General features: G+C 36.4%; 1 protein-coding gene across 1 annotated transcript; it reads right to left on the reverse strand.

Moving 5' to 3' along the window:
- Positions 1-5112: 5112 nt before the first annotated feature.
- LOC149133093 (uncharacterized) lies at positions 5113-8877 on the reverse strand. The gene has a single exon (XM_089361055.1). It carries the CDS (start codon positions 5993-5995, stop codon positions 5213-5215), a length of 783 nt encoding a protein of 260 aa, XP_089217181.1. The 5' UTR covers positions 5996-8877; the 3' UTR covers positions 5113-5212.
- Between the last annotated feature and the right edge of the window lie 6763 nt (positions 8878-15640).

Below are 15640 nucleotides of genomic sequence, written 5' to 3' on the forward strand. Positions count from 1 at the left end.
CCAGCACTGGTGGCAGAACTGCTGTATCACGTGATTTTTGCATTTTGTATCTCATCAGCTGCAGGCGTCAACCAACACCATATGCTAGCAACTATTTGGCCTCTGGGGGTCATTAACATCCAGGTGGTCAAAATTCAGATATTAGTTATAGAAGCAGTATATCCTACTTAGAATTTGTCCTGAGAAAGGCCGTTATATAGACATTTAGTGCATATGAGCACACGAGTATTGGTTGCAGAAAAGAACTGTCCAGCACCAGGGGTGGAACTACTGTATCAGAAGAAGTCCATATACTGTGTGTCGTCATCAGTAATTTTTGGAATAACAATAAACCAATTCCAAATTGACTGTCAGACTAAAGAGGTTAACTGATTTGCTCAAGGATAAAACACAATTATTTAAAGATGTACATTCCTGTCACTATTTAAGAACCGAATATTTTATCCTCTTTGAGTCATATCACATCATTTTAGATTAGAATATAAAATCATATCATTCTTCATATGTTGTTTTAAATCTTTGGTAAAGATTTGAAGATGATTTCGCTTAGTCAATATGTCACTGAATGACTGAAAATATTACCAAGATACTTAACATTTGCAAGAACTGTGGTACCATATATTAACTATGTGTATAGACTGCAGGTGTAGGTAGCTGGAACATTGCACGGTTGGAAAATATTTCATAAGCTGCAGTGCTAAGCTAAAATCTTGCCGATCATCTAGTTTAAAGACGGATCAAATATGCTGTTTTGAAAGACTACATGGGAATTAAGTGATCATTGGGTTATTCAAGAGGACAAAATGGATTATACGACTCTTCATTATGTTTCATAAATATAAACCTTTGCTTTGATAGATGAAATCAATAATAAGCTATATGGATATACTTATGACCTGGTGAGACAGAACGGAAGCAGCCATATATATTATGCTATAAATACAAACTACGGTATAACAACTTATCCAGCCATTACTTTATTTTTCTGAGAAATACTCCCAGACTGCATTGCGCACAATTTCATATCAAAGACACTTTATTTGAAGAAAAAATTCAAGTAGACGGCTAAATGGCTTTTACAAATAATAGTGTAACAATAATTTAAATAATCATATTTATATTTAATATTTTAATATTACAGCCTTTTAACATATCAGATGTAGAGGTTTGGTATATATATTTATATGTATCTATTTATCTATCTGTTAATCTATTTAGATGTGTGTATATATACATGGAAATATGCACATATATAAATGTATATTTATAAATGTATATAAATATATACAACGTACATATGTATATACCGTATTAGGCTTGATAAATAAATCAAAATTATCAAAATATGTATAGCACTCAATACAGAAATGTAGAGAAATATATTTCTGTTTTATAAAATAACAGAGATTCACTTATCAAAGGCGGTGCTCCAGCATGGCCGCAGTCAAATGACTGAAACAAGTAAAGGAGTATCATTTGGGCTGCACTGATTCTGCATTCTCAGTCTGCAGGTCTCTTTTTATCTTGAAATGGTAGATAAATAAGTCCTGAAGACTGAAACTGCAAAACTAATGATAGCCTTAACATTAGCTTGTATTCTTTTACAATTACAAAGAAATATAAGCATATGTGTGTATTTATGGACACAGACAAGGCCAAATCGTCGGCAACTTTGCTTCATAATCTCAAGACTCTGAGTTCACTTCCACAGCGTGGCATCTTCGGCTAGTGTCTTATCACAGCCTCAGGTTGACCCAAACACTGAAGATTTAAAGATATATATACATCTGTATTTATGTGTGTGTATTATATCTATCTATCTAGCTGCCTGCCTGTCTATAAATATATATATGTGTGTGTGTGTATATACATATACATAAATACATACACACACACCTATATGTATATGTATATATATTTACACACACAAGCACATCTATATAACACACACATATATATATATATATATATATAAAGAAGTTTGTTTAATCTCATATGATGCCCAGGCACTTGTTACTTTCTTACATACAAACTCTATCTGCAATCAAACTGATAGCATTCAGTGAATGACAGCAGATGGTATTATTAAACCCACAGAACATCAGCTTCATTGATTCCTACTGGTCAAAACAGATTACATTCTTGAAAATGTTGCAGCTCAAAACTTCTTATATTGTATGGAGAGCATTCCACCCTCCTAAAGCAGGAAAGGAAGATATCACAAATATAGTCAAGAATTTTCTAGCTTTGAGAAGGCAGCAATTTCCACCCAGAAAACTTTCAACAGGCTGTGTGGGAAGAAGTTTGCTTCCAAGCCACATGGTCCCAGGTGCAGTCTCATATGTGGCATCTTGGGCAAGTGTCTTATACTACAGCTTCAGGCTGACCAAAGCCTTGTGAGTGGATTTGGTAGGCAGAAACTGAAAGAAGCCCACCATAAATATATATATTTGTATGTATATGTATTTGTATGTATACATCTGTGTTTGTCCCCACCATCACCACTTGACAACCAGTGTTGGTGTGTTTAAATCCCCATAACTTAGTGGTTCACCAAAAGAGACCAATAGAATAACTACTAGGCTTTAAAAAAAATAAGTGCTGGGATCGATTTTGTTTTTGACTAAAACCCTTTAAGGCAGTGCTCCAGCATGGCTGCAGTCAAATGAGTGAAACAAGTAAAAGAATAAAAGAATACTGCAAATTCTATGCTATCTTTTCCTGTGAACCACATTGCTTTCCAGATCAGAAGTTGTCATAGAACAGATATAATCACAGCCTTACCACAGCTATTAGCTTGTAACTGGTGAAATCATCTGTGTCTTCCCCTCAAAGGATTCTTTCACTTCAAAGAAGAAAGATATTACATGAGATTCATTATAGACACTTTCAAAAGTCATTACAATCAATAACTTCATTCATTTAAACTAAAGAACAGAGAAAATTCTACATCACTGTCCCATTATATTTGGAAATATCTGAATGTCTTCTGATGACATCGATATCAGAGAATTGTTGATATGGAAGCAGCAAGCAATAACCCTGAACCAGAGATCAAAGATGTTATCAAACCTTGACATCATCAGAAAAGGTTTCCCTTAGATAGTTTTTCAGACACATTTAAACCCTGGTTTGACCAACACAAATCAATAGCTATCAGATTTGACAAGATACACTGAGTTGTTGCTTCTGATGACAAGTTTAGGCTAGTTAGTATCCCTTACATCATAGCAATCTGAGAATTTTTCATCCTGCATTATTCTCAATATGGAGCATCTTTAAACAATAAGAATCAATCTAGCTTTTGCTCTCAAATATACCATTATCCATTATTATTATTCACTGAATTTTTTTCTGGATGGTCACACATATTGCTTCCATGTATGAAACTGAGTAACAAAATGGTGAATCAGCAACTGTTAAATATAAACTCGACATTATGTATAGAGTGCTTTTTCTTTTCGCTTGTACATATAAATGTAAATACACATACATACATGCATATATATATATAAATAAAACTATATACATAACATTGCCCAGATATTTGTATTCTTGCAACATATATCGTTTATCTCCATTTTAATAAACATTCACACAGATACAAGCATACATGCATATACACATATACACATACATACATACATATGCATATAAGCACACACATTCATATGTATAAACGTACACATACATAAATAATACATGTACAAAGATACAGACATACACACATGCATGCCTACATTACACAAACCTACATACACACATGCATTACACAAACCTATGCACACACATAAAAACGCACATCCAAACATGCATATTTATATTTGAAAGACTGCGAAAAATTTGAAAAATTCATTGTAAAATATTTTTCTACTCAGAGTGCCAAGCTTGAAGTGAAGTTTAAATGTATTTTAGTGTGTGTGTGTGCGTGCACGTGAGCGTGTGCACACGTGTGTGTGCGCACGTATGCATATGTGTGTGCATGTGTACCCGTCTGTTTGCATGCATGTGTGTGTGTGTACATGTGTGTATGCATACTGGTTTGCTTGAAGGTGCATTTGAGACAAATTCAAGTATTTATATTGCACATGTGCAGAAGTACATGTATGTACATGCGTTTAATCTATTGAAATAAAGCATTTCTATATTACAACGTGTATATTGTTTTGGTTTTTTTAAAATCTTTTTGCTGACTTTGATGCAGTCAGTGTTTGTCTAGAAGACAATGTCACATGACTGTTTCAGAAAGTGAGAAAGAAGACAACAAACTAATGTCTGCCATCAATGGAATTGCTACTGGAAGAAAATTTTAATTTGATACTTGGATGTATCGATATTTGGTAGTTAACATTTACCCTATCAGTCATATATAAGTTGTTGGTTGTGGTGCATTTTCTGTGGAGAATATGAATCTGCAAAAATATTAGCAAAAATCGGCATTTTGAAATTACCCTTCCCCACTAATTTGTTCATTTTTTTACCTTTTTCATATTTAAAAAAAAATTTTTCTTTTAAATATGTAGTAAAATATGGAGATAATAATTCTGAAAAAAATTTCCAAAAATTTTTGTAGTTAGGGTTAGGATTAGAGAAAAAGTCAAAAATGAAGAAATTAGGGGGTGGGGGGCGAAATTACAAAATGCCTACTTTTGGCAATTTTCCGGAATCTCCGTATCCGAAAACGGGTATCTTTGGCAAAGAAAGTTTTTTTGGGGGGGGGGGGGGGAGGAAACGGAGGGGTTTGGGGAGGAAGTCTTTCCGGTACCATTCAAGAAGAGTGGTCCCAGTGCGTACACTCGCGCATCCGCGCTAGCTAGTCGTGAGTAGTCGATCCTACGACTACCTAGTGCGTGTCGCACATAAAATAAAATGGGTTTTTTCTTTAACAAAACAAAGTTAATATCTTTTTTACGCAAAGTAACAAATGGGGTTTTTTTTTTTTAAAGAAAATAGCAATAACTTTTGTAAATAACACAAAAGCACAAAGTAAATAATTTTTTTTTAAACAAAGTAAATAAATTTTTTTTCTTAATACTTTTTAAAAAATAATTTAAATAATTAAAAGAAAAACAAATTAAATAAAAATAACACACTTACCTCTTTTTGGTAACTTGACACCGAAGATTGCCGACGCGAAGATCAGCGGAAAATTCAACTTTCAAAACGCTATCCAAATTCCACGTAGAATCTATAGACACGCAACAATGTCTTTTTATGAAAACTGCTGGAATGTGAACCATTCTGAAAGGTGCTTCACAACATTTTTAAAACATTCATTTCTCGTTTTACCATACTGTTCTCTCCAAAGAAATTCGTCGAGATACGATTCGACTATGTCCGTGTGTACTCCCATCATAGTCTTAAATCGTAGTCTTGCGTTCTTCCAATAACACTCAACCGAATTGGTATGAACACCTGTTGTTGGATCAACAAAATTTTCTGAATGGTTCACCTTGAAATGGGAAAATTTGGGGGTCACATCTATTTCAGTAATCCCATTATAGGCACTCAAACAGTCAGAATACACAGTAGTACTTGGTTTGATGAATTTCTTGATAAGGGGTAAAAGAGTTTCCGAAGAACGGTCAGGTACAAAGACTAGAAATCCTTTTTTATCCTCTCTATTCCATCCTCCAAAAACCCACCTCTCTTGTGGAATTCTACCTCTGTTGTATTTTCGCTTGCACATCATAGATTCATCTATTTCAATGATGTACCCAAGTCCACCAATTTGGTAGGGGTTACGCAGGAGAGAATTGCTTGTAATGTCCCTCATGTACTGGTACCATTGAACAACAGTAGAATTTGAGAGACCAGTCATCTCAGATGATGTATGAAGGGCTGTATTATGGCACCATAAATACGTAACAAGAATAAAATCCTGTAATTGTAATTTAGAGTTTTCCATAAAAGAAGACTTCCTAATCAACTCTTTTGCAGTTTTATGTTTAGGGCAACGAAATAGCTTCCTTTCCTTATGTTTTATGAGTGTCATTTCTTTCTGGCAATACGAAAATCGGGTAGTGACACTATTCAGAACTTTCTTCTACTTCAGAAACGAATACGCCGCATCAAAATCTCCAATATATGGTAATATATCATTTTTGAAAAATGGTTAACACAACAAGTCTTAGCGAACTGCTTCCCACAAAGTTTTCCGTAGAAATGATTTTTTTTTTGATTTGCGCATGCGTGCCTGTGTTTCCAAAACTTTAAAAAAATCGAACACGTGCGCTTTCGAAACCTTAGAAAATCGAACACGTATGTAATTAGCGTACGTGTTCGATTTTTTTTAAGGTTTTGGAATAGTACCAGTCTTTCCACTGGTACTTAATTTGTCGACTCTGAAAGGATGAATGGCAAAGTCGACCACGGCGGAATTTGAACTCAGAACGTAAATACAGACATTTCTGCCAGCTCGCTATCTTTTATCTTAGTTTTATTAACTATCTGCCCGGGAATACCACGTGTGTGTGTGTGTGTGCTGAAATTAAACACAAACATAAATAATATATGCATGTCCGTGAACATTGATAGTCATTAAATAATGTATATGTACGTAATTTATACGATTTGTATATGCAATATTATTTAGTTAGTCCTATCAGGAATAGAGTCATTTAAAGTTGTGAAATATCTGACACATTTAATTTCATTATTAATCACATTCTGAATAATATCTTCCATTATATATACGAGTTTTCCCCAGATTCCAGCTGACAAATATGAAATCAGGCATATCCCTTTGTTGGCAAGCATCCCTCAACTAAGAATATTTTCATATTCTGAAAGTAATTCCATATTTCCAAGACATATACCTTTTATAAGTGATTGAATAATTCGATGAGATCCCTGTAATGCAAAACCTTTCTCTCGACAATAAAACGAATACAACATACTGCACGCTTCAACACATTTCATTACTAACTACATTCATTTACCATTTGTTTTGTCAGAACATTGTCAACCAATCCTTATATTGTCCTACTCTCTTCTTAATACTAATGGAAATATTGAATTCTGACCAAAACTGCCCATTTTCGTATAAAGAAATCTTTCTTCCAGCTTTTCATCAATTGTTATAAAAAGCCATCAACAAAAGGATTTATCCCCTCCCCTTGACATTGCTCATGAAACAACTTACATAACAAACAAAGTAACTTACATGCCAGGCCAAAATACACATTTCATAATGGGTACATACATGACCACCCTAATAGATTCCACTAAATATTCCTGTATGCAATATCGACCATAAATATCTCCAGTTTCCACTGTGTTTTAGGGTGTTTAAGTTTGCATTTAGGTTTGACCAGTTTATATTCTTCTTTCTTTATTCTTCATTCACCAATTTGACAATGAACAAACGTTTTTAGACCATCGCAAAGTACGTATGTTTTTGAAAAAGAGCTACGTGCGCAGCAGACTTATTCTCTCGTTCTCACATAATATGGTCCTTGACGAAATAAAATCAAAATGACCAAACTTGTAAGAGAATGCAGATTACCAAAGTGGTTGGAAGGATCTCCAGACCTCGAAATACCAATGTAACTTTGCGTGTGTATCCAGACTATAAACCATCATACCAGTTACTTGCCCTTATATTGGGGTCTCTAACTCAACGCGATGTTTTGTCGCAATCTGTACCAGTTAATGCCAATGGCCTGTTGCTACCAACTTTGAAGCTGAGGAGATGATGGTTACTTATTTCTTCCATTTGAATAAAATGCTAACCACTAACTATGCACATACAATATTTAAAAAGCACATGGACAAGATATTGAATGGCTCTCAACCACTTTTTACACACAGGACCTTTTAATTACTATTAAAAGTGGTCGTAGGATCGCGGTTTCGATTCCCAGACCGGGCGTTGTGAGTGTTTATTGAGCGAAAACACCTAAAGCTCCACGAGGTTCCGGCAGGGGATGGTGCGAACCCTGCTGTACTCTTTCACCACAACTTTCTCTTACTCTTACTTCCTGTTTCTGTTGTGCTTGTAATTCAAAGGGTCGGCCTTGTCACACTGTGTGACGCTGAATATCCCCGGGAACTACGTTAAGGGTCACGAGCAGGCTGTTTCGTTGATCGGATCAACTGGAACCCTCGACGTCGTAAGCGACGGAGTGCCAACAACAACATTCGATGTTTAAAAACTAGTTTTGTAGGTACATCCTTCAAAATTTCTATTTTGTTTTGTCAATCATTCACTTGTGTACGTTAGCAATATCACTCTCTGAAAGAACATGTTTCGGTAGCCAGAAACATTTAAAACTACGTAAAATGTTAGAGAAAGAAATTTAAATGCTTCTTGCAATAAATTTGTCTAAAATTTTTTTTTTCATGGACCTTTAAAATACTACTGAGGATTTCCAATGTACACTTTTATTTGCGTGGCCCCTCCACCCCATAGTATCATACGGTCATATGGACCCCGGCTGAGAACCACTGATTTAGCCAATGACGTGTTTTTCATTCTGTGGGGTGCTTGAAATTACCCTCCTCACTTCGCAATTTTAGTGGGATTATCAGTTTAGTCGGGAACACCTTTGCCGAGGATGTTTATTACCAGTAGCATATTATACGTGCATGCATGCGCATGTGTATATATGTAGAAATGAATATATGTGCACACACATATATATCATGAAAAACATATAGATCATAATTTAATTACTTCCAACAGCTGTTTCATTAGAAATAAGCACAATTCCATTAATACATAATTAAGATACATAATTAATTTAAAATAAATTGATTTAAAGCAATGTCTATACCAAATCATTAAGAGTATTTCGCACTATGCTATATTCTAAATACACATTGCTCTTGAGGATCGTTTTAGTTGATCATGTATGTGCATGCAAGCTTTTTCCGTCCGGATTTACTGCAATGCTGTATGTTAGAGTTTAATTATCTATTATTAATTGAGCTCTTAATTACTGAGGATATATATTTAATGTTTAAACATCATCTGTTTTAGGTAAGTGGGTAGGTATTTTATAAATATATATATATATATATATATATATATATATATACATATATATGTAACGGTATCGTTATTGGAGACGGAAGGGTCACCAATTGTAACGGTTATTGATTGAACGATGAAGATGATCAACATTTTTATAGAAATATTTATTTACCGTTACTTTATATGTTGCCATACCACGACGGGTAGGCCAGTGTAATAGTATAACAGTTTGTATGTAAAGCATACAAGGTAAAGAATTTCGGCCTGTATCTGTATGTACACTTTCTCATAGTAGTATTTAGATATAGAGGGAGATGGTAGTGTTATAGAGAAAAGGAAATGCTAGTGATAGTTATAGCGTGTGCGACGTTGTCTCACAGTGGCTGACAGTAACTTCATTTTTTTTCCTCTGGCCAAGGTTGTAGTTGGTCAGCCAGACTTCGTTCTCCTTGAGTCGTCACCGATTGGTGACTAAAAAGGAACTTTGCTTGTGGTCTCCTGTTTTTATAGCTATCAAGAAGGATAGTGAGAACAAAGGATTCTATTCTAGATTTGATGGAGTAGAGGAGGTCAGAAAAGGGTCAAGTGGTGGAGACACCGCTTCGGCCTAACTAAAGGCGTCTGGGACATATCTAACTGCTCTCAAATCAAAACCGTTGTTCCACCGCGGGAAAAGTTCTGACGCAGTGTTAATTCAAATTTGTGGCATAGTGGATAGAATCCACTTCACGCCTGCAAGATTCCTACATATATATATATATATATATATATTCAGTGTACATTTAGTCATTAGATTTTACTTGTACTTTTGCGAAGTTTTCCAAAAATGAAGACTTCTGAAAACATTCACTTATTGGTAATTTTTACATAAAATCACGTGATTTAAATCCCATCTCTACAATATATACAATGTAGTGTGTGTGTGTGTGTACATACGAGAGAGTGCTGAAAAGTTCCTGGCTTTTAGGGTGTCGCAAAGGGCCTAGTTTAAAGCCCATCCTTCCGAGTTCTTTTACAGGGCTTAGAAAAACCGAAGGACCGCTGCAATAAGTGTGTGAATCTGAGAGAGGAATATGTTCAATAAAATCATGATTAACTGATCCTCCTGTGTTTTCTTTTACCCAAAGCCAGGAACTTTGCAGCACACCCCTGTGTGTGTGTGCGCGCGCTAGCGCATGTGTCTATACAAACACACATACACGCGCGTGCACACACACACACACACAACAGAATCGAACAGTGTGAATGAGAGCTCAACACCGTGTCTGATAGATAATTATTCTTTATCTGTGAATTAACTATGTTACCAATGGTTTCATGTGAAAAGAATTTCCGCTATTTCTATTTTCAAGCGATACACTTAAAATTGTTAATAATTGCTTCAATGTTGGATGAGAATATCATGAATTAACAGAGACTATGCAGAACTTCAAAATTGTCATGTGTCATGTGTTGAACTTGGTTATTGTATCGTAGATCAATTAAAGGGTTACCTTCGAAATTCCGATACAACAACCGAGTTCAACACAAGACACCTGAAGAAGGCTGGAGCATACAACAACCGAAACATAGTGAAAAGCAAGAATTAAGATGAGGACACCAGTTCTTGGCTAAGGTCCTGGCCTCATCGTTGATTAAATATGTTCTAGGGTTTTTTTGTTTTTTTTTATGTTTTAGTTATGTTATCGATCAACAATTTATTAGGTGTGTGGTTATCTACCACATAAATTTTTTATGCTTTATCAGCTTTTATAATTGGTGAGTTCCTAGAAGGTTCAAGATATGCACGCAATTTATGTTGGAAGCTATTGGATATATGGCTGAATTTAGCATTTTAAACTAATTTTATGAGGTCATCTTCAAATCTATCTAGATCTTTATTATGTGATTAATTTGAAAGGCTTATAGCTTTCGGAAATATTTCCAATTGGTGGAAGATAGAGAAAGAATGGGTGGAAAGAAAAAGTGAGAGTTGGGGAGTAAAAAAAAAAATGGAGGTTGGATAGAAGGGGAGAGAGAAAAAGAGAAGACAAGAGGGAAAGGAAGTTAGAAAGTGAAAGTAAGAGAGAATGTTGGAGGGGAAGAGAGATGGAAAGAGAGGGTTTGAAGTGAAAGGAAGAGAGGAGATGTAAAGAAAGGAGACATTGGAGAGAGAGAGAAAGAAGGACTTGAAGACTAGGAGAGGGCGAATAGAAAAGAAGAGAGATAGAGTGTGTATGTGTTCGCATCATATGAGAATGTATTTTCATGTAATGAATGTATCTGCTTGTATTATGTTCAATTCTCAAATCTCGATTTAATATGACTCTTCAAGAATCTTTAGAATCCTTTAATAATGAATGCCATTTCTAAACTGTCTTTGTGTTTCATGCAAGAATAAATTCATAATGAAATCAATTTTATAATTTTAGATGCATTTTATTATTACTGTTGTTGTTTCTGTTATTATTTACACACATTTATATATATACATATATATATATATATATATATATATATATATACATATATATATATATATATATATACATATATATATACACACACATATGTATATATACATATATATATACATATATATATATACATATATATATACATATATATATACATATATATATATACATATATATATACATATATATATACATATATATATATATATATATACATATATATATATATATATACATATATATATATATATATATACATATATATATATATACATATATACATATATATATATACATATATATATACACACATATATATATACATATATACATACACACACACACACATATATATATATATTTGTTGTTTTTAAATCTAGTTTAATTTTTTGGGTTGTTGAGAAATATATCGAGGACAAGTTATAATTGAATATCAAATTCCTGGAGGATATTAATGCAATGAAGATGATTTGTAATTTCAGAATGAAGTAGAGTCAGCTGTTAAAGTAAACGATTGACTAACACCCGAACACCCCAACATACCCTACGACCATTATCACTAAATTGTTTATATTCAATTTTTTTTAGCAATTTTTAATTTATCAAGATTTCGGAGTTTTCTCCCTGAACTTTCCCGAATTGATCATGAAGCTAATGATTTACGGACATGATTTTAATTAAGCTTCTTGGGTCATTACATTATGTTTGCACTGAACTTACAATTTGGTTTTCTATATTCTTTTACTTGTTTCAGTCATTTGACTGCGGCCATGCTGGAGCACTGCCTTTAGTCGAATCAAATCGACCCTAGGACTTATTCTATCGGTCACTTTTGCCGAACCGCTAAGTTACGGGGACCTAAACACACCAGCATCGGTTGTCAAGCGATGTTGGGGGCACAAACACAGACACACAAACATATACACACACATATATATATATATACGACGGGCTTTTTTCAGTTTCCGTCTACCAAATCCACTCACAAAGCTTTGGTCGGCCCGAGGCTATAGTAGAAGACACTTGCCCAAGGTGCCACGCAGTGGGACTGAACCTGGAACCATGTGGCTGGTAAGCAAGCTACTTACCACACAGCTACTCCTGCGGAGTATTTTACCTAGTCTAGGCCTTATTTTAACAAATGGCAGACACTGTTGTTGGGTTAACATGTAGTTTACTGCCATAAAAAGTAAAAGTAAATAACATTAAAAAAAATAAAAGTAAATTGTGATAGAACCCAGGTGACAGTTTCATTATTTTCACAAATACTCATGAAGATATAATATAAATAAATCATTGCAAATCCCTCATTGTTGCCCAAGTTTCTTTTTGGCGAGCATTCATCACCTTCCTATATACTGTGTATGGATGCTGTCATTGTTTCCGTCTACCAAATCCACTCACAAAGCTTTGGTCGGCCCGAGGCTATAGTAGAAGACACTTGCCCAAGGTGCCACGCAGTGGGACTGAACCTGGAACCATGTGGCTGGTAAGCAAGCTACTTACCACACAGCTACTCCTGCGGAGTATTTTACCTAGTCTAGGCCTTATTTTAACAAATGGCAGACAAATGGTTAACAACTTCATGAGCATAGAAGTTGCTGAGACCCCATAGGAGGCCCACTCATTGAATATCAAACATATTTTATGAAATTTTGACATATCACTGTAATCACTCCCGATTTCAATTGCAATTTACTTTCCTTTTTTTAAGCCAATTTACTTTCACTATTGTTGTTGTTGAATATGTTGAGTCTTGCGGCCATCATCATCATCATCATCATCATCGTTTAACGTCTGCTTTCCATGCTAGCATGGGTTGGACGATTTGACTGAGGACTGGTGAAACCGGATGGCAACACCAGGCTCCAGTCTGATTTGGCAGAGTTTCTACAGCTGGATGCCCTTCCTAACGCCAACCACTCCGAGAGTGTAGTGGGTGCTTTTACGTGTCACCCGCACGAAAACGGCCACGCTCGAAATGGTGTCTTTTATGTGCCACCCGCACAAGCCAGTCCAGGGGCACTGGCAACGATCTCGCTCGAAAATCCTACAGGAGCCAGTCAGGCGGTACTGGCAACGGCCACGCTCAAAATGGTGCATCTCATGTGCCACCCGCACAAGAACCAGTCCAGGGGCACTGGCAACGATCTTACTTGGCTTGCCGGGTCTTCTCACGCACAGCACATTTCCAAAGGTCTCGGTCAGTAGTCATCGCCTCGGTGAGGCTCAATGTACGAAGGTCTTGCCTCACCACCTCAGCCCAGGTCTTCCTGGGCCTACCTCTTCCACGGGTTCCCTCAACTGTTAGGGTGTGGCACTTTTTCACGCAGCTATCCTCCTCCATTCTCACCACATGTCCATACCAGCACAATCGTCTCTCTTGCACGCCACAACTGATGCTTCTAATGTTCAGCTTTTCTCTCAAGATACTTACACTCTGACGGGTATTCACATTGACATTACACATCCAACGGAGCATACTGGCTTCATTCCTTGCGAGCTTACGTATGTCCTCAGCAGTTACAGCCCATGTTTCACTGCCATGTAGCATGGTTGTTCGTACGCATGCGTCATACAGTCTGCCTTTTACTCTGAGTGAGAGTCCCTTTGTCGCCAGCAGGGGTAAGAGCTCTCTAAACTTTGCCCAGGCTATTCTTATTCTTGCAGCTACACTTTCAGCGCACCCACCCCCACTACTAACTTGGTCGCCCAGATAGCGGAAGCTATCGACTACCTCTAGTTTTTCACCCTGGAATGAGATAGAAGTTGTTTCCTGTTTGTTTGCAGTCTTTATTGCACCTGAACATCTGCCACAAACAAAAACTAACTTGCTAGTTAACCTGCCTTTGATGTTGCTGCACCTCTTATGTGTCCATAGCTTGCACCGGGTACATCTTATAGAGTTACTACCTACTCCTTTTCTACATACTGAGCAGGGCCATCTACCTGAAGGGGTTTGTGTTTTATCTACCTTCCTACTTATTAGGATTTTGGTTTTAGCTAGGTTGACTCTAAGGCCTTTCAATTCTAGACCTTGCTTCCACACCTGAAACTTCTCCTCTAGTTCTGATAGTGACTCCGCAATTAGGGCAAGGTCATCAGCATAGAGGAGCTCCCAGGGGCAACCTGTCTTGAACTCCTCTGTGATTGCCTGGAGGACTATGGTAAATAAGAGGGGGCTGAGGACGGAACCTTGGTGGACCCCTACCTCTACCCGGAATTCATTGCTGTACTCATTTCCAACCCTCACCTTACTGGGGCCCCAACTCCTTAATCACACAGCCCCAACTATACACATCTACAATAAGAATTAGTATCTGTTTAGCTCATTATTAGCCCTCCCACAATATTTCTCATTTTCATTCTGGCCACTGACCTTCTTGCATCAGTTTTCCATTGATTATCCCCACTCCCTACCATCTCTTTCCTTTAATGCTTAGCGGTATTTCGTCTGCTGCTACGTTCTGAGTTCAAATTCCGCCGAGGTCGACTTTGCCTTTCATCTTTTCAGGGTCGATTAAATAAGTACCAGTTACGCACTGGGGTCGATATAATCGACTTAATCCGTTTGTCTGTCTTTGTTTGTCCCCTCTGTGTGTAGCCCCTTGTGGGTAGTAAAGAAATAACACACACAGATAGATAGATAGATAGATACACATACATACATATCAAAGTTTGAAGAAACTTTAAACATTACATTTTTCTCTCTTGGGAAGAAAGGCTTTGTATTAAAACATTAGGAGTCTTGTCTCCTTTCCCTCCACCACCACCACCAGCATAAACACTCACCCAGATTATATCAGCATTAGTAGAAATAGCTGTTTTTGCCAATGCAGACCACTACTACTTTCCATAGCTAGTTCACTTGGCTACCATGTAGTAAAAGATACAGACAGTCTGAGAGATATATTACCAAATACACAGACAGTTTCTTCCTTTGTCAGTTTCAATGAAAGGGATTCAGTTGGTCAAAGAACTGAATTACCTCCTCCTGAATTCATAAGTAACTGAGCATTTCACTCACACATATATACCCATGGTCGGATTTATGTTGGGGACAATATAAGTGATGGCCCAGGGGTCGCTTTAACTCAGAGGAGCAGAAAGCTTGGAATTATAGGCGTGGTTGTGTGGTAAGAAGCTTGCTTCCCAACCACACGGTTTCAGGTTCAGTCCCACTGTGTAGCACCACGGGCAAATGTCT

The sequence above is a fragment of the Octopus bimaculoides genome, chromosome 12, assembly GCF_046866305.1.
Source record: "Octopus bimaculoides isolate indiv1 chromosome 12, ASM4686630v1, whole genome shotgun sequence".
Taxonomy (NCBI): Eukaryota; Metazoa; Mollusca; class Cephalopoda; order Octopoda; family Octopodidae; genus Octopus; species Octopus bimaculoides.